Source organism: Zootoca vivipara, chromosome 6 (genome assembly GCF_965207765.1).
Source record: "Zootoca vivipara chromosome 6, rZooViv2.hap1.1, whole genome shotgun sequence".
In the NCBI taxonomy this organism is placed as follows: Eukaryota; Metazoa; Chordata; class Lepidosauria; order Squamata; family Lacertidae; genus Zootoca; species Zootoca vivipara.
The window spans coordinates 93,869,358-93,897,348 of record NC_142589.1 but is presented as its reverse complement, the minus strand read 5'-3'; the positions used below and the strand labels follow the sequence as shown (position 1 = coordinate 93,897,348).

General features: G+C 49.3%; 1 protein-coding gene across 1 annotated transcript in view; it reads left to right on the top strand.

Moving 5' to 3' along the window:
* The window catches only part of UNC13A (unc-13 homolog A), a 119,677-nt gene extending 92,596 nt beyond the window's left edge, over positions 1–27,081 (top strand). Inside the window, exons 35-41 of the mRNA XM_088673086.1 lie at positions 1,039–1,068; positions 10,097–10,153; positions 11,722–11,802; positions 13,324–13,471; positions 21,194–21,286; positions 22,400–22,559; positions 25,760–27,081. Of these exons, the coding sequence (XP_088529212.1) occupies positions 1,039–1,068; positions 10,097–10,153; positions 11,722–11,802; positions 13,324–13,471; positions 21,194–21,286; positions 22,400–22,559; positions 25,760–26,051 (861 nt within the window). The 3' untranslated portion in view covers positions 26,052–27,081. The remainder of the gene's footprint in view (positions 1–1,038; positions 1,069–10,096; positions 10,154–11,721; positions 11,803–13,323; positions 13,472–21,193; positions 21,287–22,399; positions 22,560–25,759) is intronic.
* The last annotated feature ends 910 nt before the right edge of the window (positions 27,082–27,991 follow it).

The window sequence follows — 27,991 nt, the reverse complement described above, 5'->3', positions numbered from 1 at the left end:
TACAACTCCTATGATCCCTAGCTAAGAGGACCAGTGATCAGGGATGATGGGAATTGTAGTCCAAAACATCTGGAGGGCCGAAGTTTGGGGATGCCTGCTGTATATAGTCCTTATGTAGGTTCTCTATCGAAAGGAGAAAATAACAGAGGCCAAGCAGAGAATATTGAGAAGCAAAGCAGCTAGTAAGCCTGATCTTTGTTAAACTGCTGCAACAGGGTCCCCCCGCTCTCCCCCCCACCGGGAGGGAGGACAGGAACCCCAAACATTGGTGTGCAAGCTCTTATATAGACATTTGAAATTGCCTCCCCTGTACCCCAGGACCCAACCCCCAATACATCCTACATACATCACAGAAGAGGCGGTCTACAGCAGAAAACCTGCCTGCCAGGGTACCTGATAATGGTCACTGAATGTATTACTTGGGCATCGTGCCCATTTTTTTTTGTGATGGTAAATACTCAGTTCCTGAATCCAGGTCACAGGCTCACCCTATTCACACACAGATACGCCTTCATGACAGGATTTGTGAGCAAAGAGACAATGGGGAGGTTTCCCCATTTCCTTTGTCCTTGCAGAGAAACATTTGAGGTCAGTTTGGGAGAGTCGAAATGGATTCAGGGCTGTTTTCCTGTCCTGTTTCAGACATGTGGTTTATAGATCTATGTATGCATTTGCCTGGTCCATTTATGAACATTTATTTTACATCTAGACCTTATAATTCTCCTAACACTAGCAAGGGGTCCGCAGGCAAGGCAGCCTTCAGGGGTAGGGAAGAGGGTCTGCGCATTTGGGTCCCTGCCCTGCAAAACTCGCCTTACGCCGGGGACAGAACCTGACAGATCAATCGATCGGTCAGTCGGTCGCCGATCAATCGACACAATCCAAGCCCTGTCGAAATGGAAGCTGAGTCACAGCAGGGAGGAATGGAGGGCAATGTCTGTGTGGGGCAACGCTCCACTTTGCTGAAAGTATATAAATGTTATGGAAATGTGTTCCGTGTGCTGAAAGTATATAAAACCCTGCTGTTCTTTTCTGCAGAGCAGGGCGAAGGTCCCCAGTCACACCGAAGTAAGGATACTCCGTTTAATTCTTAACCCTGCTTCCCTCTGTCTGCAGAGCCCCGTGTCCGCCCCCCTCCTGCCCCCCGCCTGTGGTCTTTTGACTCTGTGGTCATCGTGTCCATCTGTCCCCCTCTCTTTTCCCGGGTGTCGCTAACTGGATTTACCTGGCTGCTGTTGTGTTTCTTCAAAAATATATCCTGTGCTAAAGTTGTGTCTGCTGACCTCTGTTTTTTTAAGTGACCCTCCCTGGTGGTGGTAAGGGGGGAAACAACCCCTTATTTTCCTTCTCGTCTGTTTCTCAGCTTGCTTTGCCTGCCTGTCTGCATGTGTGGGCAAGTTTGTGGGAAATCAATGTTGGCAGTCCTAAGACTCAGGGGGGTGTTCTGCCTGATAAGGAAAAATCCTGGGGTGCGGATTTACTCCGCTGCCCAGCTGGTCAGGGTCCACTCTCCCTGTGGGTCTCGGATGGTGTTTCCTGCTCAGCAGGGGGTTGGACTGGATGGCCCTTGTGGTCTCTTCCAACTCTAGGATTCTAGGATTCTCTCTGGCCAGCAAAAGGAGGAGTCTCCAGCCAATCTAAAGAAGCAAAACAGCGGTCAGTAGACCTGACCTTTATTTGTTCGAACGCACAAAGGGTAGGAACGCCAAGCATGGGGGCTGCTTGAACTTTAATAATAATAATAATAATAATAATAATAATAATAATAATAATAATAATTTATTATTTATACGCCGCCCATCTGGCTGGGTTTGCCCAGCCTCTCTGGGCGGCTTCCAGAAGGATATTAAAATACAACAATCTATTAAACATTAAAAGCTTCCCTAAACGGGGCTGCCTTCAGGTGTCTTCTAAAAGTCTGGTAGTTATTTTTCTCTTTGACATCTGATGGGAGGGCGTTCCACAGGGCAGGTGCCACTACCGAGAAGGCCCACTGCCTGGTTCCCTGTAGCATTGCTTCTCGCAGCGAGGGAACCGCCAGAAGGCCCTTGGAGCTGGACCTCAGTGTCAGAACAATGGGGGTGGAGACGCTCCTTCAGGTGTACTGGACCGAGGCCATTTTCCAATGGCATCATTGGTGCGTCACAAATACGTCACAAAGCTTGGCATGTCGAAACATGAGCCCAGTCACCCACCCCGATACCCGACACCTTTTTAACTACCCTTTTCTCCAAAGAGCAATAGAAGTATTTACACGTGGCGGCAAGGCTTTCCTGGGCTTCTCCTTTGAAAGTATCAGGATTCAATCCGCCATCCCGATGGGTTTCTGTCTGGGATATATGCAGGGCTGTCTGAAGCATATGTGGCGCCGGGGTGCAAAAATCCACCCGGTGGGCCCTCCCCCCCCCAGGTTGCCCAGAGTTGTCAGCCTTTGGGGGGGGGCCAGGGCGCTCTGGGCCAGCCTTCGAGGCATGCAGGCAGGGCAAAGCAGGGCACAGAGGAGCGCGAGGCGGTGGTGCTAGGCAGGGCCATCTTAAGCTCACCCAGTTCCGTGGTGCAAAGATCCCTCCTGCGCCCCCTCGGGGCCCAACTTGCGGAAGGTGGTGACAGGAGGCATCTTGGCGCCCGACGAGGCCATCCCCACGAAGAGCACTGGCTTATAAAGCTGCCACCAGCTCCCCGGAGATCCTGCCCACAGCAACGCCTGCCTCGCTCCTCGGAGCAGATAAGCGCCAAGGCTGCCCACTGGGGCTCTCCGCTGCCCACCCACCGACAAGCACTCGCCGCAAGGGCGGCCCCTCGCCTTGCCAAAGTTCGCTCTGGTGCCTTGCCGCCGTCACGGGCAAAACAAACGCGCGCCCAGGCGAAGAGGGTGCGCACGAGAGAGCGCGAGGCAGAGGGCGAAGCGCGGAGAGCAGGGGAAGCTTGGCCACCCGTCCTCGGGAATGGCCGGGAGATGGGAAGGCGGTGGGGCAGTGGGGTGGGGTGGAGTCCAGAGAAAGAGAAGGGACTTTAGGGGGGAAGAGGCACCGCTCCCTCAGATGACGGCTCGGCGGGCAGCGGCTGAGGGGATTCCTGCAGCCGAGGGAGAGGAGGAGGCAGCGGCAGAGGAGGAGCCATAGGACTTAGTGGCCTTGCACACCACACGCCTGCTGCCACTCTAGGCAGGTGTCTCACTGGTTCTGCAAGAAGAGGAGGAGAGGAAGCTTTTGCCGCCTCGCATGGAGCTCCTGGCTGCCGCGCTCAGCTGGACGCCAGCCGTTTGGCGCCCCTTCGGCGCCTCTGGTGGCCAGGCGCCCTGGTGCATTGCGCCACCCAGCCTGGGCCTAGAGCCGGCCCTGGTGCTAGGCTGGGCGCCTCATCAGGTGGGCAGTGCACCCTGGGCAGGCCTCTCCACGGCCCTACGCCAATCCCAGGCGAGCAGGAGGGTGTAGCCAGCCGGCCGCCTCAGGGCCTCGCTGGCTCGCTTGCCCCCGAACTTGCGGTGGAGAGCCCCCCCCCCCGCAGCGGAAGAACCCACCACAGCGCTCTGACGGGCGGGCTCTTCCCCGGACTCCAACTCTTGGGCCCTGGTCTCTCAGCCTAGTGTCCCTGAGAGCCCGGCGCCCGGGTGCCCAGCACCCCTAACGCCTATGGTTAAGATGGCCCTGGATATATGTTGCCCTCCTGCCTCCTATTGCGTGGCTAAGTTTACACCTTGTGGAGGGGCAAGGAGTACGTGACCTTATGCTTACGGGATTATGGAGGGAGGGCGAGCCCCGGATTCCCCTCTTCCAGGGGATTCATTAGCCGTTGGAACCAAGGAAATCCGTCACACCGTTGTATTTCGGCATTTATTTGATTTTATATTGGATACGATGCATGGTATCCGCTTCTTGCTACAATTTTATAGGCTGCTTTTCTCAGCCTCTTTGCTGTTGTGCATGTGTGGTGCCTGTTTTCAATGGCCGTTGTCCTGGACATAGTTAGAGGCTTGGTGGGGACTTGGGATTTGGGGGGAGTCGTTTAACTGCCCCCCCCCCAATTCCTGGTTTTAGCATGCTCGTCGCAAACTCATTGGAAGAAATGGGTCCGACTTATTTATTTACTTATACCTGGAAAGCAGCCCTGGTTCTGAATACTGCTTGCTGGAGGCCAGCAGGAGGGGAGAGGGCCCTTATGATGGCCTCTTCTTGTGTTCTTACAATGTTAAGGACCAGCCGTGCGTTATAGGAAAAAAACCTGCTCCTTTTCCCTTATGGGGTATCCAAAAGCCCGTATAGAGTCCTTGAGTGGGTTCTCTCTCGGTAGGAGAAAATAAGAGAGGCGAACCAGAGACTATTGAGAAGCAAAGCGGCTAGTAAGCCTGATCTTTATTAAACTGTTGCAACAGGGTCCCCCACTCCCCACACGCAGGTGGGAGGAGAAACCCCGAACAATGCTGCGCAAGCCGTTATACAGTGGTGCGTCGCAAGACGAAATTAATTCGTTCTGCGAGTCGCTTTCTCTTGCGATAATTTCGTCTTGCGATAATTTCGTCTTGTGAAGCGCAGTTTGCCGCGGCAAAAACAAAAACGCAAAAAAATTCATCTTGTGAAGCACGGCTGTAGAAAACTTCGTCTTGTGAGTCACCAAAAACATCGCAAAACGCTTTTGTCTTGCGAGTTTTTCATTGCGCGAGGCATTTCATATTGCAAGGTACCACTGTATAGACTTTTGAAATTGCCCACCCTGTAGCCCAAGAGACCACCCCCCCAAAAAAAATCATACATACATCACAGAAGAAGGCGGTCTACAGCAGAAATCCTGCCTGCCAGGATACCTGATAATGGTCACTGATTGTTTTACCTGGGCAGCCTGGCCGTTCTTTTGTGATGGTAAAAATTCCTGGATCCAGGTCACAGGTCCACCCTATTTTACGCAAATATGCCCTTAAGGCAGGATTTGCAAGCAAAAAGACAATGGGAAGGCTTTCCCGATTCCCCTCCCCCCCCCTTACTGCAGAGGAATATTTGAGGTCACTGGGAGAGTCCAAATGGCTTCAGGATTGCTCCCCTGGACTATTTCAGACACGTGGTTTATATACTTACGCATGTGTTTGCCTCGTACGTTTATGAACCTTTATTTTATATTTGGGACCTTAGAATTCTTATAACACGTGGAAGGTGCTTGGGCTCAGGATTTCATCACGCAACGATATCGCCGGCTTGCGGGACTCACTGCCACAAGACGATCATGTGGTGGCCAAGGGCTTGCCGGTCGGTGGGGGTTGGGGAATAAGGGTTGGGGCAAAGTTCCTGCCAAAGGTTGAGCCTCCACATTCAACAGCTGTGTACCTTTGAGTACAACAGGTGGAGGGCTACAAACCAAGTTAACTAGGGGGACATCGGAAGCATGATTTAGGCAGTTCCGGGTCGAGGAATCCACTCCCTACACCAATCAGCCTTTCAATCAATCAATCAATCCCCCTTTCTTCTACAGGATCATCAGATTAAGACCCAAACATATTTTACTTGTTGGGTGTAAATTTTAGAGGCACACACATGCAACTCGGGCACAAACTGTCAGGAGGATGGCGTACCTATCGGGATTTTGTTTGAAATGTATTTTAAAACTCAAAGCAGGGTTTGGGAAGAGGTGGGGAGTTTGTTGAAAGCGAAGAAGTCAACTTTTATAATGTTTGTTTCTCTCATTTTGCCTGTGATCTAATCTATCCATGTCCTGCATTGATCTGATTTGTGCCTGCCTAATCTCAGTCTGATTATATTGATCTAATACCATCTGGGTCTAATCAATATATCTACACTAATCTGCATCTGTCGAATATACAAGTACCTTCTCTGTACTGAATTTAGTCAGCAGCTACCTAATCTAATCTAACTGCAGCTACCTAATCTAATCCAATCTATCTGCTCCTGCCTAATCTAATTTAATATATCTGTCTCCATCAGCCCAGGGTGAATTCCGTCACGGGAAATATTCCCTTAGTTTCCCCGATTATAGTGCTAATTGCCTCTGTCCCATTCCTTTCAAACCCCAGTACCTGTTTTGCGATGGAGCTGTGGCTTTTGGACAACGCACTAAATCTCACTTGCAGCAGTGGGACAACATCACTATTCTGCCACCCTCTCTGCCCATTCGGGGCCCTGTCCCCTCCACGCCGCCCCCCCAATATTTGCCCATGAAAACGACAGGAAATAATTCGCGACTGCCCAAGAATTCCACCTCTTCTGGTAGATCCCTGCTAGATTTCAGGAAGGGCCTCTTGCATTGCGTGAAAGGCTTCGATATAACACAGAGAAAGTCAAAGAAACAGAATAAACAGTAATAATAATGGTTACAGGTAGGTAGCCGTGTTGGTCTGGGTCGAAGTAAAATAAAAAAATTCCTTCAGTAGCACCTTAAAGACCAACTAATTTTTTATTTTGGTATGAGCTTTCGTGTGCATGCACACTTCTTCAGATACAGTGAAATAGAAGTCCCCAGGCACTGGGGTGAGGAGGCAGCCTCTCCTAAGGGGTGAGGAGGCAGCCTCTCCTGGACAATGACAGCTCCCTTTCTCAAGCTCTGGGAGGAAGACCTTTCATTGCCTACAGACAGCCACCCAATCTTAAACAACTCCTCACCCACAATAATACAACCACCAGACTTAACATGGACACTGGTACCAGAGCCTGCAATAAACCCAGATGCCAACTTTGCTGCCACATACACCCGGACAACACCATTACTGGCCCCAACAACATCCAACATACCATCTCAGGGCTATTTAATTGCTCATCTTCTAACATTGTGTATGCCATCAAATGCCAACAGTGCCCTTCAGCTCTCTATATTGGACAAACAGGCCAAACCCTACGCCAAAGGATAAATGGACATAAATCTGACATCAGGAACCAGAAGACAGAAAAACCAGTAGGAGAACACTTCAATCTCCCAGGACATTCTGTACAAGATCTCAAAGTAGCTGTCTTACTACAAAAGAATTTCAGAAATAGACTGGAAAGAGAAGTTGCTGAATTACAACTTATCACCAAGCTCAAAACCATGGAGGGACCTGGTTTGAACAGAGATATCGGATTCTTATCTCATTATACATGATAAGCGATCTTCAGCCATCTCAACCCTTGCTTTTTCATGCAAAACCATTTGCAGTCGTTTTCGGTCATCAACAGCTATCAGTCAGTCAATCACCCACTTCCACCACCCTTCTGAGTGATCCCCCCTCCCCTCCCCATCCCCACCCCTCCCCACCCCTTCTCTACATAAGTGCCTGGGGACTTCTATTTTACTGTATCTGAAGAAGTGTGCATGCACACGAAAGCTCATACCAAAATAAAAACTTAGTTGGTCTTTAAGGTGCTACTGAAGGAATTTTAGTAATAATAATAATAATAATAATATATTATTATTATTATTATTATTTGTACCCCGCCCATCCAGCTGGGTTTCCCCAGCCACTCTGCGCGGCTTCCAACAAAGATTAAAATACATTAAAAAGTCACACATTTAAAAACTTCCCTAAACAGGGCTGCCTTCAGATGTCTTCTAAAAGTCTGGTAGTTGTTTTTCTCTTTGACATCCGATGGGAGGGCGTTCCACAGGGCAGGTGCCACTACCGAGAAGGCCCTCTGCTCGGTTCCCTGTAGCTTGGCTTCTCGCAGGGAGGGAACCGCCAGAAGACCCTCGGAGCTGGACTTCAGTGTCCGGGTAGAACGATAGGGGTGGAGACGCTTCTTCAGGTCTACTGGACCGAGGCCGTTTAGGGCTTTCAAGGTCAGCACCAACCCTTTGAATTGTGCTCGGAAACATCCTGGGAGCCAGTGTAGGTCTTTCAGGAGCGGTGTTATGTGGTCTCTGCGGCCGCTCCCAGTCCCCAGTCTAGCTGCCGCATTCTGGATTAGTTGCAGTTTCCGGGTCACCTTCAAAGGCAGCCCCACATAGAGCACATTGCAGTAGTCCAGGGCTGTGTAGACGCAGCCCTGATCCAACCAAATTTGCATCTATCAAAACCAATCCAGTATCTCTGCGTCGAACTAAATCTCTCTGTACCTATCTAAATTAATCCAGCCTTCTTCATCCGCATCTATCTCATCCAATCTGTCTACAGTACCTGTATTTAATCAGATCTAGTATACTGTATCTCTCTGCACCTTGCAATGCTTATGGCAGTGGATTCCAACCCGTGGCACCCTGGGGTGCCCAGAATGATGGTCAGGGGTGCTGCGGGCAACACTGGCCTCCGTCCCTCTTTCCTTCCCTCCCTCCTCTGATGCCCTCTTGTGTCTCTGCCTCCCAAAGGCTTGCATGGCTGTTTGTTGCAGCAGCCCCGGCTACAAGCTCCCCAGGCGAACGGTGCCTCTGGGGCTGGCCAGGGGGTGCTGGGTGCCAGGAGTCGGGGTGGCCTCGGAGTAAGCAAGCAAGCAGGCGAGGGATCCCAGCCACCCAGTCCGCCAGCCCTTGCTGTTGGGAATGGGGCAGACAAGTCCCAAGCCCCTGTGGGGCAGTGTGAGGAGGCACCTCTCTTTAGGGCAGGGGGGTGGGCAGCTCAGAGGCCAGCGGATGCCCAGAGGACGCCCAGGCCCGCCCTAGCCATAGAGGCTAGTGGCACGGAGAACCACGGCGCCGGGCGCTGGAGGGCGCTGGAAGGGCGCCAAGTGAGCGCAGGGTTCCGGCGATCTGGCCAGGACTGCGCTCCTTCTCTGAGGATTCTGCACTGCACCTCCTTCTCATTTCCCCAGCGCTGGGTTCCGCTCAGTCGAACTTCGCCACCAGCGCGCGCACAGCGCCCAAGCAGCTCTTGCTGGTCCTGCGGTGCGGGCGCTGGTGGCGAAGCTTGACTGAGCGGAACCCAGCGCTGGGGAAATGAGAAGGAGGCGCAGCGCGGAGTCCTCGGAGGTGGCCTCCCGCTGCTGCCGTGGTCTGCTTGGCACTCCCGGGCCCTTGGAGAGGCTCTGGAGGGGGGCGCTGGAGGGACGTAGTGCCAGGGCGCTGGATGGGCTTAAGACGGCCCTGAGGACGCCCAAGGAGAGGGGAGAGGAGGCCAAGGGAAACATGCCACAAGGGAGGAGGTTCAAAAAAGGGTGAGGGGCTGCCAGCTCTGCAGGGAAGGGGGGACATAACTGGGCTCCTGAGCCCCACAGGGGTGCCACAGACAAATGTTGCTCCTGGGAGCTGTGCACACAAAAAGGTTGAAAACCTCTGGCTTATGCAATCGGTTAAACTGTCTGGGATCAGGCACCCCCAAACTGCGGCCCTCCAGATGTTTCAGCCTACAACTCCCATGATCCCTAGCTAACAGGACCAGTGGTCGGGGGAGATGGGAATTGTAGTCCAAAACATGTGGAGGGCCAAAGTTTGAGGGTGCCTGGTCTGGATCCTGCCTCTATTCAGGGTATCTAACGCCATTCGATACCCTGCTATTCTGCCTCCAGGTATTTTGTCACGCTCGGGAGTGACCGGCTCCAAAACGCCAGAGCCAAGGCCTTGCAAATGAAAGGGTGAATCTTGTTTAGGTGTGTAGGGCCAGAATTGCTTTGTTACACCCTCCATTTGAGATGGGTAGGTGGAAAAACAGACATTTCGGGTGCAACGCTCTTGGGAAGCAACGCTTCAGAGGCATACCTGCCAAGTCCTGGACTGCAGAATCCGGGACCAGCAGCCACATGACACCGGAAGTTGCATAGATGCAACTTCCAGTATCGCTTTGCCCATCTGTGGGCACCAAAAATGGCCGGCGCCGGCTTCCGGACATGCGTAGACGCGACTTTCAAAGCCAACGCTGGCCATTTTTGGTGCCCATAGATGGGCATATCAGGAGGGGGGGAAATGGCCGCCGGCAGGAGAATATAAGGGAGAATAACGGGAGACGAAGTGATACGGGGGAACACCGGGAAAAGGTAAGAAAAACCGGGGGTTTCCCGGGGGAAACAGGGTACTTGGCAGCTATGTTCATGGGTGAAACCTTGCCTGAATTTCTTAGCATCAAATGGGAAAGGATAGCTGAGGTTCAGGGTAAATTTCAGCAGAAACATAGCTACCTTTTATCTTTCTGTTATCTTTTCTTCCCTCCCCCTCCCCTTTCTTCTCTCCATCCCTCCTTATGCCCGCCCCCCAGGGCACGCAGATGATCTTCAACGCAGCCAAGGAACTGGGGCAGCTTTCGAAACTCAAGGTGAGAAACGCAGGATTGTGGAGTCCACAGAATTCAAGGAGCTGTGTTGCAGAGGACGGCGGTCGTTTGTGCTTCTTGGGCCTGGTTGGGCGCAAAGCAGGGAGCCGGGCATTAGGTGGCGCCACAGCCAATGACAGGCAGAGAATTAGCTAATTCTAGAGTGGCCTCCATCTTCTTCCCTGCTGAGTCCCACAACGGAAAACGAGGAGGAGGAAGACAGCGGACTGAGGCGGGGGGGGGGGGTCCTATGTTCTCTTTTTACACATTCTTAGAATGATATATTTAATAATGTTTAAAATACTGTTGGTTTCTCCTCCGCTTCCTTTTCTACAAGGTCTGCCCGTTTATTTGACGGGAATCGCTCTGCAGCGCCCCCTGGTGTCACATTCCAATAACGCATTATTAAAAAAAGAACGTCATATGGCTATATGGCTACCGTAACCCTTTTTTAAAACTCGCTTTTAGCATTGAAAACCACAAGTGTAGATGACTCATGAGTTAGGCAGACCACTTGCCTTAACAAGCTAGCCTCCCATGCTTCCCATCACCAATGGCCCCAAGGTGACGAGAGATGGAGCCAGCCCAATGGTATTGCAGAAGGCAAGGAGCTGGACATTAGGTAGCGCCAGAGACAAACAGCAGGAAGAGCCAACTCGTTTTACCTTTGTCCCAGGGACGCAGGTGGCACTGTGGCCTAAACCACTGAGCCTCTTGGGCTTGCCGGTCAGAAGGTCAGCAGTTCAAATCCCCGTGACGGAGTGAACTCCCGTTGCTCTGTCCCAGCTCCTGCCAACCTAGCAGTTTGAAACCACACCAGAGCAAGTAGATAAATAGGTACCACTGCGGCAGGAAGGTAAACGGCGTTTCCATGTGTTCTGGTTTCCGTCACGGTGTCCCGTTGTGCCAGAAGCGGTTTAGTCCTGCCGGCCACACAACCTGGAAAGCTGTCTGCGGACAAACGCTGGCTCCCTCGGCCTAAAAGCAAGATGAGCGCCGCAACCCCATAGTCGCCTTTGACTGGGCTTAACCATCCAGGGGTCTTTTACCTTTTTGACCTTTGCCCCTGCTGAGTTTCACAAGGGGAAAATGGGCCGACACTGATAGTGGCACTTTCTGGACTATTTGTAGGTCAGAGGGAAGGCAAGTGGAAGCGTGGGGGGGGGAGCAGTGGCCCCTTTCACCCGTAAGGACCAAGCCCTCCAGCGTTGCACAGAGAGAGGGGGCATCCACCAGCGGCCCCATGGCAGGCTGAACCGCCATGGGGCTGGTCTAGGTTAGGGAAAGTTGAGAAGCTTCTGAGGTTCTGCAGCTGCCTAGGTCAAGAAGGGGGGAGCCTGACAACTGAGCCTACCCCCTTAAAAATTGCACGTTTTGCCGATTCACCCCAAAACTCTCCCTGGGCGCCAATTCCGTCATCGGAATCCCGAACGGGAAAATCCGGGCGTAGGGCAAATGTAATCCAGGTTATGAGATGGCAAAAGGGGCTTTGAAATGGGGGTTGCCGGAGGGTGCATTACCCCCACCTGGAAAAGGAAACCTGTTCGTCACTTGTTCTTCATCCCATCCAGGACCACATGGTGCGTGAGGAAGCCAAGAGTTTGACACCCAAGCAGTGTGCTGTGGTAGAGCTGGCCCTGGACACTATCAAGGTGAGAGCATAGAATCCTAGAATTGTAGAGCTGGGAGGGGCCTGCAGCGGTCATCTAGCCCAACCCCAAACCGGGCATGTCCCGGACTCCCTTCCCCCACCATGTCTTGGGCAGGTTGTCCAGTTCAGCATGGGTGAAACACCGCTGTTATTGGGATTTTTTGTTTTTATCTTTATTTTTTTTAGAAAAATGTATAATATTTTTTATTAGTTTTCAGTTACAGTAGCCCCATAAAAGCCTCATCGTCAATACCAAATTATAATGCAATTAATAATGCCAATTGTTCAGATGCCAAATTATATTATTTTGTTGGCCCCCTGCGTGCTAGAATAGATGATTTGACAATTGTATCTTTATTTTAGATCCTATTGCAATTCATGTGGAACGTGTCTGGTTTGGTTGTGGCGTTTTATTTATTCTCAGTGGCTTTATTTATCCTTTAAACTTCATGGGTGCTTTCGTTTAAAAAAAAATCATGTTGTACACATGGTAAAGAAGACTAAGAACTTAGGTCGTCACACTAGACACACTTGCGCGCAGGAAAAGTCTCGTTGAGTTGAATGGGGCTGGCGTATAGGATTACCCAGCATGTCTGGGAGGGGATCCCGTCCCTTCTTGGCCTGCTAGTTTGTGACAAAGGCCCTAACCGGCTCCATACCATCACAAGTTCCAAAAAAACTGTGGGTAAAGTCAATATAGTCTCTCCCTTTCACACACAGATATCCAGGTGTCCCCAAGTGATTTTTATTTTTATTTTTTTAAACAACTCTATGGGTGGCGCTGTAGTCTAAACCACTGAGCTTAGGATTTGCTGATCAGAAGGTCAGCGGTTCGAATCCCTGCGACGGGGTGAGCTCCCGTTGCTCAGTCCCTGCTCCTGCCAACCTAGCAGTTCGAAAGCATGTCAAAGTGCAAGTAGATAAATAGGTACCGCTCCGGCGGGAAGGTAAATGGCGTTTCCGTGTGCTGCTCTGGTTCCCCAGAAGTGGCTTACTCATGCTGGCCACATGACCTGGAAGCTGTACGCCGGCTCCCTTGGCCAATAAATCCAGATGAGTGCTGCGGCAGCGCAGGAGGCCAACAGAAGGTGGCGCCAGAGAGAACGACAGGCAGAGCCAAATCAGTCTTGTTTTCTCCCTACCCTTCTCTTGCCCCGGCAAGTTCGGAGCAACAGTGAGATGGAGGACAAGGGATCAATGCTCAGTTTCATTTCCACGTCTCGCGCGGCTTCTAGTCCCCAGGACGATTCCCCCTTCCTAAGTTTCGTTTCCCAAGTTTCTAGGCCTCTTTGAGTCACATCCCAAACCCGTCGGCATTAGTGGACCTAAGTTGTCCAGTTTCACCCTCAAGTTTCACCATCCAAGTTTCTAGTCCTCATGGCAGCCTGCGGTCGCCGTTGCCGTTATTATCGCCTCAGCTGGCACGTTGCAAATGTGATGCTGTGGCCACGGCTCTGTGGGTTTGCTTCCACTGGTGTCTTCTCCCACCCCAACCCTCTCCCCTCTCTCCTCCCCAATTCAGCAATACTTCCACGCAGGAGGCGTCGGCCTGAAGAAAACCTTCCTGGAGAAGAGCCCGGACCTTCAGTCTCTGCGTTACGCCCTTTCTCTTTACACGCAAGCCACAGACCTGCTCATCAAAACCTTCGTGCAGACGCAGTCCTCACAAGGTAAGCGCGGCTGGCGAAGCAGAAGGGGGCCCAGATTCTGGGGTTTCCTCGGATCCCAGTTTCCCCAAGGAGACCCAGGTAGAATCCAGACACAGATGCGAAAACACTTTTTTTAAAAAAAAGTTTTGAAAAATATATTGGATTTCCCGTTAGCTCGCCGTCGCCACCTAGCGTCATGTTTGTATAGTGCACTTAAAACATTAATATTTGCGGCTGAGTCCCCGGAGTCGCTGCTCTCGTGGAGCTCGCTGGTCCAGCAGGCTGTGCGGAGCCTCCCTAGCCGGGTGCAGTCTATCCCTATGGCACCAGCCTGCCCAGGAGGAGGCGGTCGGTGCCGTTTCCCATCATGCACTGCTTTGAAGGTTCCTTCCCCCCCCCCCAAGGCATCCGGCAAGCTGCTGTTTTTAGAAAACAGTGCCAGGTTTTTGCTTTGGTGTAAACCAAAAAGAGAGGCGGGTTCTTGCGCGTTGTTGAAGTTGTCCGGGGGGGGGGTGCAGGGGGCCTGTTCCCCTCAATCGGGACCACCGGCCGGCTGTGCTGAAGGTTAAAGATATTTAATATTCTGCATTTCGAAGAGCTGACTCCTTTTGGAATAAATAGATGCCCGGACCCATGCAAATATTGTTGAAGCATGGCCCGGGGAATATACCCATTTTACAAAGTTCGGAGGAAGTGTCATAGATTATATTGCAATCTCACGATTCACACATAAATCTGTTGTGGAGTTTGAAGTGGGCCACAGTATTGCAAGCGATCGCCTACCCTTAACAATAGTACTCTCGGGTCCACTACTTAACAACCCTCCCTTAGAAATTCAATTTATCTCCAAACGCAAATTGAGGCATAACTTAGGCAGCCAATAGAATTAAATGGACCCCCATTACTTAATTTAGCATTGACAGGCTTTCTTCGTATAGATGATTTAAACTAGGCTATCCACGCTGCTATTATTTCAGCTACTTCCACTGCTGAGGCCATGAAATCATTTAATACACTGATAGGCTGCAAGACCACTTAAGAATTGAGATTAAAAACAGTGGCTCAAAAAGGCGAATGGAATCGATCGGCTGGTTTGACAAAGAGTGCAAACAGGCTAAAAGACACCCGAAGGGAGTCTTGTTCAGGCTTCTATAATAATTTTTAATAATAATTTATTATTTATACCCCGCCCATCTGGCCAGCTTCCCCCAGCCACTCTGGGCGGCTTTCCAACAAAATATTAAAATACAGAAATCCATCAAACATTAAAAGCTTCCCTAAACAGGGCTGCCTTAAGATGCCTTCTAAAGGTCTGGTAATTGTTGTTCTCTTTGACATCTGGTGGGAGGGCGTTCCACAGAGCTCTTTAAAATAAAAACAGGATACCTCAAATGATACATTCAAAATATTCATACAGTGTCTTGCGCTGTCTAGCCCTCCTGGGCACATTTCTGACCGTTCCCCTCTTCCCCCTAGAGTTATTGAACTTGGTGATTGCTATAACATTATATTCTGAATTCTCCAGCTGCGACTCGAGTCAGTGTGTGAATCTACAGGAGCTGATCTCTCGTCTTCTCTTTTTTCTCTTGCCTTTTTCCATTCCTCCCTTCACACATTTTCCCTCTCTTGCTTCTATTGTAACCATCTCATGTCTCTCTCTCTCTCTCTCTCTTTTCTTTCTCTTTCCCTCCTTCTCTCTCCAACTTTCCTTGACACCCTTTCTATCCGCCTTCCTTTCTTCTCTTCCTGCTCTTGGTTTCTTTGCCTCTAAATTATTTCTCTTCTTTTTCCCTCCCTTCCTTTTCTCTCTCTTGCTACCCTTGTTTTTATCCATTCTTTCTTCCCTTCTTTCTCCCTACCTTCCTTTTTCCTCTTCTTACCCTTTCCTTTCTTCACCTGTCTTCTTTTCTACCCTATCCTTCTTTATCGCCTCTTCCAAACGTTTGTCTTTCTTTCTCGCTGTCTTCTTTTCTATTCATTCTCTTTCTTGTTCCTTCTTCCTACTTTTTGTTCTCCTCTAACCTTTTCTCGTTTTCTCATCACCTTCTTTTTCTCAAACTTCATTTTTACCTTTTTTCTTTTCTTTCTCTTCCTACTTTCTTCTTACCCATTATTTCTATCATCTTTCCATTTTACCCTTCTATCTTTCATTCTTTCTCTCCACCTTCCTTTATCTTCTTCTGAACTTTTCCCTTCTTCTATCTGCTTTTCCATCCTTCTTATATTTTCCTTCCTTCCTTCTTTCTTTCTTTCTGCTTTTCTATCCCTTTTCTTCCTTCCTTATATATTCCTTCCTTCCTTCTTTCTGCTTTTCTGTTCCTTTCCTTCCTTCCTTATATTTTCCTTCCTTCCTTCCTTCTGCTTTTCTATTCCTTTTCTTCCTTCTTATATTTTCCTTCCTTCTTTCCTTCCTTCCTTCTTTCTGCTTTTCTGTTCCTTTCCTTCCTTCCTTATATTTTCCTTCCTTCTTTCCATCTGCTTTTCTATTCCTTCCTTTCCTTCTTATATTTTCTTTCCACCTTATGTTGATTACCTTTCCCCCTCCTTCTTTCTACCTGCCTTACTTTTCTCCCTCTCCCTCTTTGCCCTCCTCCTTATCCTTTCTGTATTTTCTTCTGTACTGACCTTCCCCCCCCTCATATCTACCTTCTTCCCTTCCCTTTCCCCCTCTGCCTTTTTCTTATCCTTCCTTTTACCTTCTCCTCCTTTACTTCCCACTCTATCTTCCCTCCTTGGCATTTCTTTATCTCCCAACTTTATCTCTCCTTTTCTCATCCTTAGTCCATGGTGGCAAAGGTGTTAGGTTTACTCTTAGTGAAGAAATATATCCTGAGAAGGGTACGTCTCGAGCTCTCCTCCCAATGCTCCTCTCCTTCCTGGACTGCACCCACCCCAGACCTCCTCCACTCACCCACCCACCCTCTCCCCGCCACCCTGACCAGGGCTAGCAAAAGCCCCCAAACTTTCATCCTCTGTGGACCCGATATGGAAAGGGACATGCAAGCCACAACTGGCTCTCACCTCTGCCTCGCTTTTGACTAGCTCTGCTCAGGGGGGGGGGGGCCTCCATCAGCTCTCCACAACCTTATGCACTGAATGCGTCAGAATGAGAACCCCCCCCCCTTGCACAAGCAAGCACTCATCCCCAGATGGAGGAAACCGGGCAGGGGAGGGGGGCAACTTTGGGGTTTTCACCATCCCCCTGTGCTTGCGTTTGGCCTTTTGGAAATGACCCGTTTGTTTCCAGCCTTGGTTCCTGGATCGAGAGAGAGTCTCAGCATGCGACTCGGGAGTTGGCTCGGTGCCGTTGCGAGTGTGTGTGTGTGTGCGTGTTGCCCAACCTTCCCAAATCTTCCTTCTGCATGAAAAGGGCAAAGGCTGAAGATCCGGACTATCTCCCAGGCAGTGGCGGGGAATGGTTTTTCGGCCGGATCGTTGCATTTCCTCCAAGGCTGTACATTTCCCCTCAATACTAGGGTTGCCATGTGTCCTCCTTTCCCCAGACATGTCCTCTTTTTCAGAATTAAAATTTCTGTTCAGGTGGATTTTTAAAATTGGGCCAAAACGCCCAGGGTTTTTTTGTTTTGTTTGCAGCAGGCATGTCCAACAGGTAGGTCGTGATCTACCAGTAGATCACTGGACATCTGTGGTAGATCACTGGTAGATCATTGGCTCCCCTCAAAGAAGCCGAACAACTGTGGCTCCCCTAAATAAAAGCTCAACATTTACCTCCTCCCTGAACAACTTTGACCCGAACCCCCCAAAAAAGGGGGTAGATCACTTTTAAACTCTGTGAGTAGATTGCAGTCTCTTGGGAGTTGGCCACCCCTGGTTTACAGTAACCCCAAGGAAAAAATTCCTAGTGCATTCGACTCAGATCTAAGCTGGTCTGCAGCAGAGAATCACAAGAGAGCAACATCTTAAACCAGCTCCACCCTGTAAAAATCCCCTCTCTTGCGGCTGAATTCAAAGGCCGCTGGCTCAGCTACGAGATCACGGAGAAGGAGTCTGGGAGGGCAAGAGTTGACACCGCTCTGCCCTCCAGGAGAATCCATATGTACGTGTGAAACAGTTTAATAAATTGCTCTGTGCAGAATGATGCTCACAAAGATGTGAACATGAGCCCAAATACTTTCACGTGGCAAGCGAGGGAGCAATTAGTAGTAGTAGTATTATTATTTTGTTGTTGAAAGTGAAGAACATAGCTACTGGCAACCACAGCTTCTAAAGCCTACATGTAGGAGGGGTAATTAGAATGAGAGTCGTCAGTTAAAAGCAGAAGTAGGTAAATTTGCCCTCTTTTTTGTGGGAATGTTCAGGGTGGCAGAAGAGGATATGTTGCTTATTAATATCCTTCCTAACTTGCGCTAGCAAGTTCCTTCATGTAGCAGAGTTACATTCCCCTTTCTTCCATGCACAGCAGAGAGCTGGTTGCAGGCTTGTGTAAGCCTCTCACTATTAGACAATTCAGTCTGATTCAATTGTGCGTTCCTGGTAAGTTCCCTTTTATCCATGAGAGGCAGTCAAGTGCAACATTCCTTGTAATGCTAGAGAAGACATCCAAGGGAATGTTTGGGCAGGCCAGTCGAAAACTTCCTGTTCCTCCTGGCTGAAGCATCCTTCCTTTTGCGTGTGATGGAAGGTGGGCGTTGACCTCACCTGTCCAGGTAACAAAAGGACGAGTCATGCAGCAACCTCTTTCTTTCTTTTTACTGCCTTCTTTGGTTTGACCAGCTTTTAGCTAGGACTGCTCTGCTAGCTCTCAGCTAGCAGAAGCACTGGGATTATTCCCCCATATGGGTAGATCCACATGTACATATTTGCAACTAAGTCTGCCTTCAGGAATCCAACTGTGAATGGATGTGAGTAAACTTATTTTATTGACATTGAATATTTTTTGTGGCGTCTTTATTCTTTCAAGAGGGATTCAAGGGAACTTACCAGGAACGTACAATTCAATCTGAAGACAGACTGAATTGTGCAATAGTGAGAGCCTCACACGAGCCTGCAACCAGCTCTCTGCTGTGCATGTAAAAAGGGGGAATTAACTCTGCTAAGTAAAGGAACTAGGAAGGATATTAATAAACTATATATCCTCTCCTGCCACCCTGAACATTCCCACTTGGCTCAGGGCCCCCATTCTTCTGAGATCCGCAGCCTTGGCCTCCTTCCCCCCTCCCCATCCGCAAGACCTGAGCCACTGAACGTGGGGGGGAGCACTTTTTGTTTCCAAGCTCTTCTCTCCCCCCCGCCCACCAACTCCTCTCCCCATTTGCTCGGCCACCTTTGGCTGAGATCTCCTGTCCCTGGTTGCCATCTGACAAACAGCTGTCTCTCTTTCCTCCTCCTCACCCATTCCTCTTCCTTCTCTGCCTTTGCTGCATGAATAAGTTCCTCATCGGAGGAAGCCTGTTTGAATGATGGACTGGTTTTTATCCTGCTTCTTGGACCATGAAAGGGCAGAGTTGGGTTGGGTACTGTTACTGAAGTGGGGTTCCGGGAAGGAATGATTTTCACCTTGTTGCTTGGCTGAGGTCACAGAAGCTTGCCTGGGCTATCTGCCCATTCTGATGACTCTGTTATTCTGGTTACCAATCGCTAACAGGGTTTAGATATATATACCGCTTAATCAGCAAAGCATTTAAGTGGCTCGCATCAAAATTATAAGATGGAGGTATAAATAACCAGGGTCTATATCTGCTGCTGAGATTGAAATTATTCAACACCCATTGCAAAACAGGTTCATTATAAAAAATTTGCAGACTTTCCGCTGTTTGCAACGAGCAAATCAAAGTTGCGTTTTTAGCTGAATTTGGGGGAACCAAATATCATTTGGGAAATTATAAGTGATGAAATGAAAAGGATGTTTAAAATAACGTTTGTTAAAACAACAACCAGAAGCTTCTTTTGGGAATTATAGGGACCAGAACTACCTAAACTGTATAGAAACTTATTCATGTGTGCGACTACAGCGGCAAGAATGTTACTTGCCCCAAAATGGAAAGAAGAAGAAGTCCCAGCAAAGGAAGAATGGAAACAAAAAACTTATGAAATATGCAAAAATGGCAAAAGTTACTGTGAGAATAAGAAATCAAGATAACCAACTTTTTATAAAAGAATGGGAATGGTTTATTGAATGTTTACAAATAAATTGTAGACAGATAAAAACATTGGCAGGGTTATTGTAATAACCTGCAGTTTCATGAGAGTATATATTTAAAGATGAATAAAGGACCAAATTAGGTTAATTTGGATATGCAGAAAATATTAAAAAATAAATTTAAGGAACCGCAGAAAGAGGCAGAAGGAAGTCAAGTTTTGAAATGTCAAAATGATACTCTGGTTTCTCTTCAGATCATGTGAATCTTTCGCCTTTTACAAAAGAACACTTTTTTTTTAAGCACAGTTACAGCCAACTAAATTCTACACCGAGTTTACGCTCGTTGAAAGGAACGGCGCTTCGTTCGTCACATACTTCCGTTTCAAGGGGTCTGCTCTCGAGTACGACTGACATTGGAGGCGACCCATAAACGTTATAAAATAAAAATTGCCCTCGAAAAATGTGCGTGCTTTCAGCAAGCGCTGGGAAAAACACACGGTGCAGGGAATATCAATAGGCAGGGAGTTTACAAAGGGTAACAATGATATGAGTACGATTCCCTGCTTTGGTGAGTCTGATACCATCATCGCCATCATTTTTTATTTGTATACCACATTTCTATCTTACAGTACTCAAGGAGGTTTACAAGCTGAAGAAACAAAAAATGTACACCTTATAACAATCTAATGCAATGCAAAAATGTGATAATAAAACATAACTCTAAAATAAGCAACCTGCATCATAAAAGTAACATTCAACAATCATTACAACAACAAAGACCCACAAAACAATTTCAAAACTAGATACAGTTAAAACGACCAGGCAGGCATACAGAAGACAATCGTTGGAATAGTCTAAAATAACAATATCAGCATATGAAAGTTAAACAGAAATTCACTCTTGACAGTTACAGTAAACAATTTCTAAACTATAATCAATAAAACAATGGTAAGCCACAGTATGGTACTGGAGGAGACTCTTGAGAGTCCCATGGACTGCAAGAAGATCAAACCTCTCCATTCTGAAGGAAATCAGCCCTGAGTGCTCACTGGAAGGACAGATCCTGAGGCTGAGGCTCCAAGACTTTGGCCACCTCATGAGAAGAGAAGACTCCTTGGAAAAGACCCTGATGTTGGGAAAGATGGAGGGCACAAGGAGAAGGGGACGACAGAGGACGAGATGGCTGGACAGTGTTCTCAAAGCTACCAACATGAGTCTGACCAAACTGCGGGAGACAGTGGAAGACAGGAGGGCCTGGCGTGCTCTGGTCCATGGGGTCACGAAGAGTCGGACACGACTAAACGATTAAACAACAAACAATAAAGCCACAGTATATAAAATAATACAATACAAACTGAGAAGCAGAGACTAGAGGGTGGGGCAAGCCAGGTGGAAGGAGGCCTTGCCTGATCTTCCAGGGAAAGGTTTCTCCGGGGGGGGGGGAATGATGACATAGGAAGGACCTCCCAAAAGGGGGGAGCCTCTGAAGCAAGCGTCAGGCCTCAGTCCATCAACAAGGTTTTGGTTTTGGGTTTTTTGGAGCAGGGAGGAGCGGGAGAAATAATCGGACTGGGGATGGGCTGAAAGCTTATGCACTAATTCTCTGTTCTACATCTCCATGCTTCCCTCCCTTTGCCGGGCAGGATCCGGGGTGGACGACCCTGTTGGCGAGGTCTCCATCCACGTGGAACTGATCACCCACCCTGGGACCGGGGAGCATAAGGTCACCGTCAAAGGTGAGCAGAAGTGGCAGTCGTAGACTTGGAAGGCACCCCCGAGGTCATCCAGTCTGACCCTCCGGCAATGCAGGAATCTGTCCGGGGATTGAACCTGCTACCTTGGTGTTGTGGATAGTAGGAGATAATATATTGATTGAATATTCTCCTTCCTCACTTTTTTATTTGTTTTTTTATCTTGAACAGGTGAAACTCAGAAAATTAGAATATTGTTGAAAAGTGCATTTATTTCAGTAATGCAACTTTTTTATTTTTATTTTTACAAATGCTGTCTTTTGGAAATTCCACAGTAATAAAACAAATTCTGTAGTTACAATAATACAAAAATAAACATCGCCATTACATTTCATTAATTACATTCCATTTATAATTGACCCACCAAATGACAAATAATTATAATTACAACAAATACAGGCTTGACATATCTTGCTTATGCATGTCATGCATCTATCTCATATATTGGTTTCACCTTTTAAGTTGCATTACTGAAATAAATGCACTTTTCGGCGATGTTCTAATTTTCCGAGTTTCACCTGTATTTTGGAAATATACATCCAGGTGTTTTTTTCCTTTAATTTTTTTTTGGGGGGGGGCAAAAAAGTGGGGCCCTAAGCTAGAGCTTGGTTAAAGGTAAAGGTAAAGGGACCCCTGACCATTAGGTCCAGTCGCGGATGACTCTGAGGTTGCAGCGCTCATCTCGCTTTACTGGCCGAGGGAGCCGGCATACAGCTTCCAGGTCATGTGTCCAGCATGACTAAGCCGCTTCTGGCGAACCAGAGCAGTGCACGGAAACACTGTTTACCTTCCCACCGGAGCGGTACCTATTTATCTACTTGCACTTTGACGTGCTTTCGAACTGCTAGGTTGGCAGGAGCAGGGACCGAGCAACGGGAGCTCACCCCGTCGCAGGGATTCGAACCGCCGACCTTCTGATCAGCAAGCCCTAGGCTTGGAACTACAACTCCCACGATCCCTAACTAACAGGGCCAGTGGTTGGGGATCATGGGAGTTGTAGTTCCAAAACATCTGGAGAGCCAAGGTTGCCTATGCCTGCCCTAGGCTCTGTGGTCTAGCTTATACATAAATCCGGCACTGTGCCTTTCTCTCGTCCAGTGGTAGCCGCCAATGACCTGAAGTGGCAAACGTCGGGAATCTTCCGCCCCTTTATTGAGGTCAACATCATCGGGCCGCACCTCAGTGACAAGAAGAGGAAATTCGCCACCAAGTCCAAGAACAACAGCTGGTCCCCGAAATATAACGAGAGCATCCAGTTGTAAGTGATTCTCCATTCCCCCCTTTCCTTCCTCCAACTCAAGAAGGGCAATTATTGCTAACCTCAGTCCTGCCCCGTCGCCAGGTCAGCCGTCTCAATTGGCTGTAAGAACCATTTTTAAATATTGACGAAATAATTTTTTTACGCGCATTAAACAGAGGAAACACCAGTCGGTGGAGGCATTGCAATTCTCCAGCAGCTGAGCGTGCAGTTTAAATGCTGGTGGTGTGTGCAATTGTTTTTGTTTGTTTGTTTGTTTCATTTTTTGCTTTTTAAAATGCTTTATTAAAACAAAATTGTCCATAAAAAGAAGAAAGAATTAATGCTTGTTACATTGTATCACATTATTCTCAAAATTCCAGTGACTTCCTGCCAACCCCTCCTGCCTCTAAACATTATTTTACCTGTTATAGGTAGGTAGCCGTGTTGGTCTGACGCAGTCAAAAAAAAAAAATCCTTCCAGTAGCATAGAATCATAGAATAGAATCGTAGAGTTGGAAGTGACCACAAGGGCCATCCAGTCCAACCCCCTGCCGAGCAGGAAACACCATCAAAGCATTCTTGACATATGCCTGTCAAGCCTCTGCTTAAAGACCTCCAAATAAGGAGACTCCACCACACTCCTTGGTTGCAAATCCCACTGCCGAACAGCTCTTACTGTCAGGAAGTTCTTCCTAATGATTAGGTGGAATCTTCTTTCTTGTAGCACCTTAGAGACCAACTAAGTTTGTCATATCTATGAGCTTTCGTGTGCATGCACACTTCACGAAAGCTCACACCTATGACAAACTTAGTTGGCCTCATTATTTTACCTATCGCACTTTATATTTCGATTTTCTTTCATTAAATTTCATGCATGTTATGTTTTCTAATACTCACCCAACATATCACAGAAGTTATTCTAGAGCTTACACAGATTTCATGTTATTACAATAATCCTTAAGGTACTTTTTGTACATGCCCCATTTCCTAATAAATATTTGTTCAGTGCGGTCTGTCATTTTTTCCATTAATGTTGCCAACAGGAAAGCCTCTGGGTTTTGTTTTTTGTTTTTGTAAAAGATGAAACATTGAGCCTTCCACCTCTCCAGCATTTACTTGAAACATTCTGGTACATTTTAGATAATTTTAGTGGGGTCAAGTACCAAACGGTACTGCATTTCCACAAGGTTTTCCCTCAAGTTCTAACATGCAATTGTTGACTGAGTGCCAAGAAGCTGGAATGATGGGCTGTAGGAGCAATTAGGAGGCGATTGCTATGAAGGTGAAATTGCCTGCCGCGAGATGGGAAGTTAATGAGTATAGTTTGCAAAATTAAAAAGAACACGCCTTGTTCAGAAAGTGGTGGGGGGGGATGAGTGTTCAGACCCCTGGGCTCTCACTTGTGGGGTGCCTCAGGGCTCTGTCCTCTCCCCCATGCTTTTTAACATCTATATGCAGCCGCTGGGAGAGATCATCAGGGGGTTTGGGCTGGGTGTCCATCAGTATGCGGATGATACCCAGCTCTACCTCTCCTTCAAATAAGAACCAGTGAAGGCGGTGAAGGTCCTGTGTGAGTGCTTGGAGGCGGTTGGAGGATGGATGGCGGCTAACAGATTGAGATTGAATCCTGACAAGACAGAAGTACTGTTTGTGGGGGACAGGAGGCAAGCAGGTGTGGAGGACTCCCTGGTCCTGAATGGGGTAACTGTGCCCCTGAAGGACCAGGTGCGCAGCCTGGGAGTCATTTTGGACTCACAGCTGTCCATGGAGGCACAGGTCAATCCTGTGTCCAGGGCAGCTGTTTATCAGCTCCATCTGGTACGCAGGCAGAGTCCCTACCTGCCCGCGGACTGTCTCTCCAGAGTGGTGCATGCTCTAGTTATCTCTCGCTTGGACTACTGCAATGCACTCTATGTGGGGCTACCTTTGAAGGTGACCCACCCGGAAACTGCAACTAATCCAGAATGCGGCAGCTAGACTGGTGACTGGGAGCAGCCGCCGAGACCACATAACACCGGTCTTGAAAGACCTACATTGGCTCCCAGTACATTTCCAAGCACAATTCAAAGTGTTGGTGCTGACCTTTAAAGCCCTAAATGGCCTCGGTCCAGTATCCCTGAAGGAGCGTCTCCACCTCCATCATTCAGCCCGGACACTGAGGTCCAGCTCCGAGGGCCTTCTGGCAGTTCCCTCCCTGTGAAAAGCCAAGTTACATACAGGGAACCAGGCACAGGGCCTTCTCGGTAGTGGCACCTTCCCTGTGGAACGCCCTCCCATCAGATGTCAAAGAGGAGAAAAACTACCAGACATCTGAAGGCAGCCCTGTTTAGGGAAGCTTTAAATCTTTAAGAAATTAGTGTATTCTAATATTTCTGTTTGGCCAAATTGCGGGAGTGCCTGGCGTGCTATGGTCCATGGGGTCACGAAGAGTCGGACACGACTAAACGACTAAACAACAACAACAACAATATTTCTGTTGGAAGCCGCCCAGAGTGGCTGGGGAAACCCAGCCAGATGGGCAGGGTATAAAAAATAAATTATTACTATTATTATTATTATTTGCAAAATTACAAAGAACACACCTTTTCATCTTTTTTTTAAAGAAACTTAAACCAAAGCACATTTTCTGGGATTTGCTGAAAACCTTTTCAGCACTTCCTTCTCAAATTCCTCCTTTTCCCCCCCAATGCAGTTTTTCTGCCCACACTCAGTAAGCATAGCCCCTTGATCACTTGAATCTCGAATATTCTGATTATTTCTATTTTTATTTAAGTATTTTTATTTGTTTACTTGAATTTGGGGGGGTGGGGGCAGCTGCCCCACTTGCCTCACTAGCTAAGCCCATGACAGACATGTACCTTCCGTCCTGTGAGACTGATCTACGCTGGCTCCCAGTACGTTTCCGAGCACAATTCAAAGGGTTGGTGCTGACCTTGAAAGCCCTCAACGGCCCAGTATAGCTGAAGGAGCGTCTCCATCTCCATCGCTCAGCCCGGACACTGAGGTCCAGCTCTGAGGGCCTTCTGGCAGTTCTCTCCCTGCGAGAAGCGAGGTTACAGGGAACCAGGCAGAGGGCCTTCTCGGTGGTGGCGCCCTCCCTGTGGAACGCCCTCCCGTCAGATGTCAAGGAGATGATGTGTTTGCGCAATGCGCTCGAAACGCACTTAAAGCTTTATATTTGCGGCTCTGTAGCTGAACCCACCTTTTTCCTCCCACAGCGCCCTGGGCACCGAGACGGGCCCGGAATGCTACGAGCTCCAGGTTTGCGTGAAGGACTACTGCTTTGCCCGCGAGGACCGGACGGTGGGCATCGCCATTCTGCAGCTGAAGGACCTCCTCCAGAGGGGCAGCTGTGCCTGCTGGCTGCCCCTCGGCCGCCGCATCCACATGGACGACACGGGGCTGACCGTCCTCCGCATCCTCTCGCAGCGCAACAACGACGATGTGGCGAAGGAGTTCGTCAAGCTGAAGTCGGACACGCGCTCCGCCGAGGAGGGCAGCGCCAGCTAAGCCCCGCTGTGCCCTGCTCTCCGCCCGCCCCAGTCCTGTGGTCCGCCCGCCCCATGGCCTGCTAGCATCACCTTCCGACCTTCTCTTTTATGCAGCCATGTCGAAGCCATAAGAGATTCCCCAGCCTTCTCCTTCCTTCCTGAATTTGGGAGCCTGGCTCCCGCTGCCAAGGATCAAACACCCTCCGAACATGCACACAGGTTGCCAAACCCCACTTCCGTTCAGTATTAGCCGCTGTGGGGCAGAGGGGAAAGAGGGTCGCCTCCCTTCAAGTCAGAACCCTTGGCCCGTCCAGTCCAGCGCTGGACCTCAGGAGAAAGGGGCGTTCTCTGCCCTACCTGAAGATGCCCACGGTTGAACCTTCTGTGGGCAAACAGGGCTCTGCCATTGAGACGCTACCTTTCTGGAAACGGGGGCCAAAGGTCTTGCTGCATGTTTCCCGGGACAGACCCTCCTCCTTCGCACTCACAGCCACCTCTGTCCCGGTCACAGCTCTTCACCGAGGAGCCATCCTTGCACCGTTTGTCCGCCGAGCTCCGTGTTGCCAGCTCTGGCCGGCAGCCGCGCTCTCCCAAGGTTTTGGCAAGGAGTCGTTTTGGTCCCCCAGCGCCTCCAGGTTGGGTCAGAGGTGGTAGTGTTGGAATTGCTCGAGGCCAAGTGAAGCCATTGGCCTATCTAATTCAGTGCTGCCTGCACTAACCGGCAGCGTAGGGCTAGACACACACCCTAACCGGCAGCATTTGAAAAGAAGCAAGGTTTCACAACACGGCCCTTCCCAAAGAGCCGAGCTCTTTGCGGTTTGCAGCGCTGCCAAGAAGCAGAGCAACCCGTTGGCGAAGAGAAGGGATTTTAAAGTAGAACCTTTTTTTATAAAATAAAATAAAATTGTGGCTCGGTGGTATTCAGAAGCTGCTGGTGCCCGTTGGGAGGTCAACAGCAGATGGCGGCAGAAACACCGAAGGCAGGCGGAACCAACTAATTCCACTTCTGTAGGGTTGCCATATGTCTGGGATTCCAATTACAGACTTGGAAAATCTGGCCCTCTTTTCCTTAAAAAAGCAGCTCAACAACTATCAGCAGGAAGTGAGGGAGGGAGGGAGGGAGGGAAGGTTGGAGGGCATGGAATAGGACGTTGCTATTTCCATCGGAGAGAGGTTGGAGGGTATGGTAAAGGTAAAGGTAAAGGGACCCCTGACCATTAGGTCCAGTCGTGACCGACTCTGGGGTTGTGCGCTCATCTCGCATTATTGGCCGAGGGAGCCGGTGTATAGCTTCCAGGTCATGTGGCCAGCATGACAAAGCCGCTTCTGGCAAACCAGAGCAGCGCACGGAAACGCCGTTTACCTTCCCGCGGTAGCGGTTCCTATTTATCTACTTGCATTTTGACGTGCTTTCGAACTGCTAGGTTGGCAGGAGCTGGGACCGAGCAACGGGAGCTCACCCCGTCACAGGGATTCGAACTGCCGACCTTCTGATCAGCAAGCCCTAGCCTCAGTGGTTTAACCCACAGCGCCACCTGGGTCCCCTGGAGGGTACGGTAGAATATCCCTATTTTCACGGGAGAAATGTTGGAGGGGATGGTAGCTGCCCCTTTCCAAGCACTGCGGCAGCCCGATTCTGAGCTCAGAGCCGGCTCTACCAAGCAGGGCAGCCTAGGCTTGCCTGCTTCTTCTGGGTAGCATGTTCATTGGACCCATTTCAGAGAAAGGACCTGTCTAACTTACCGTAGGTCTGTTAATTGCAGTGGGGTCAACCTCCAAGACCCTCTACCATCAGCGCTAAAGCTGAAACTCATCTTCCGGTCCAGAATTGGGGGGGAAACGGGTGTCGTCTTGTCCTTTGTCCCCCCCCCCCACTGCAGGCGGCAAAACGTCGTTGGCCGGCCTCCTCCAAGACCTGCTTCTTCTCCCCCAGGGAGAGAACATCAGCCCAATGCGGTT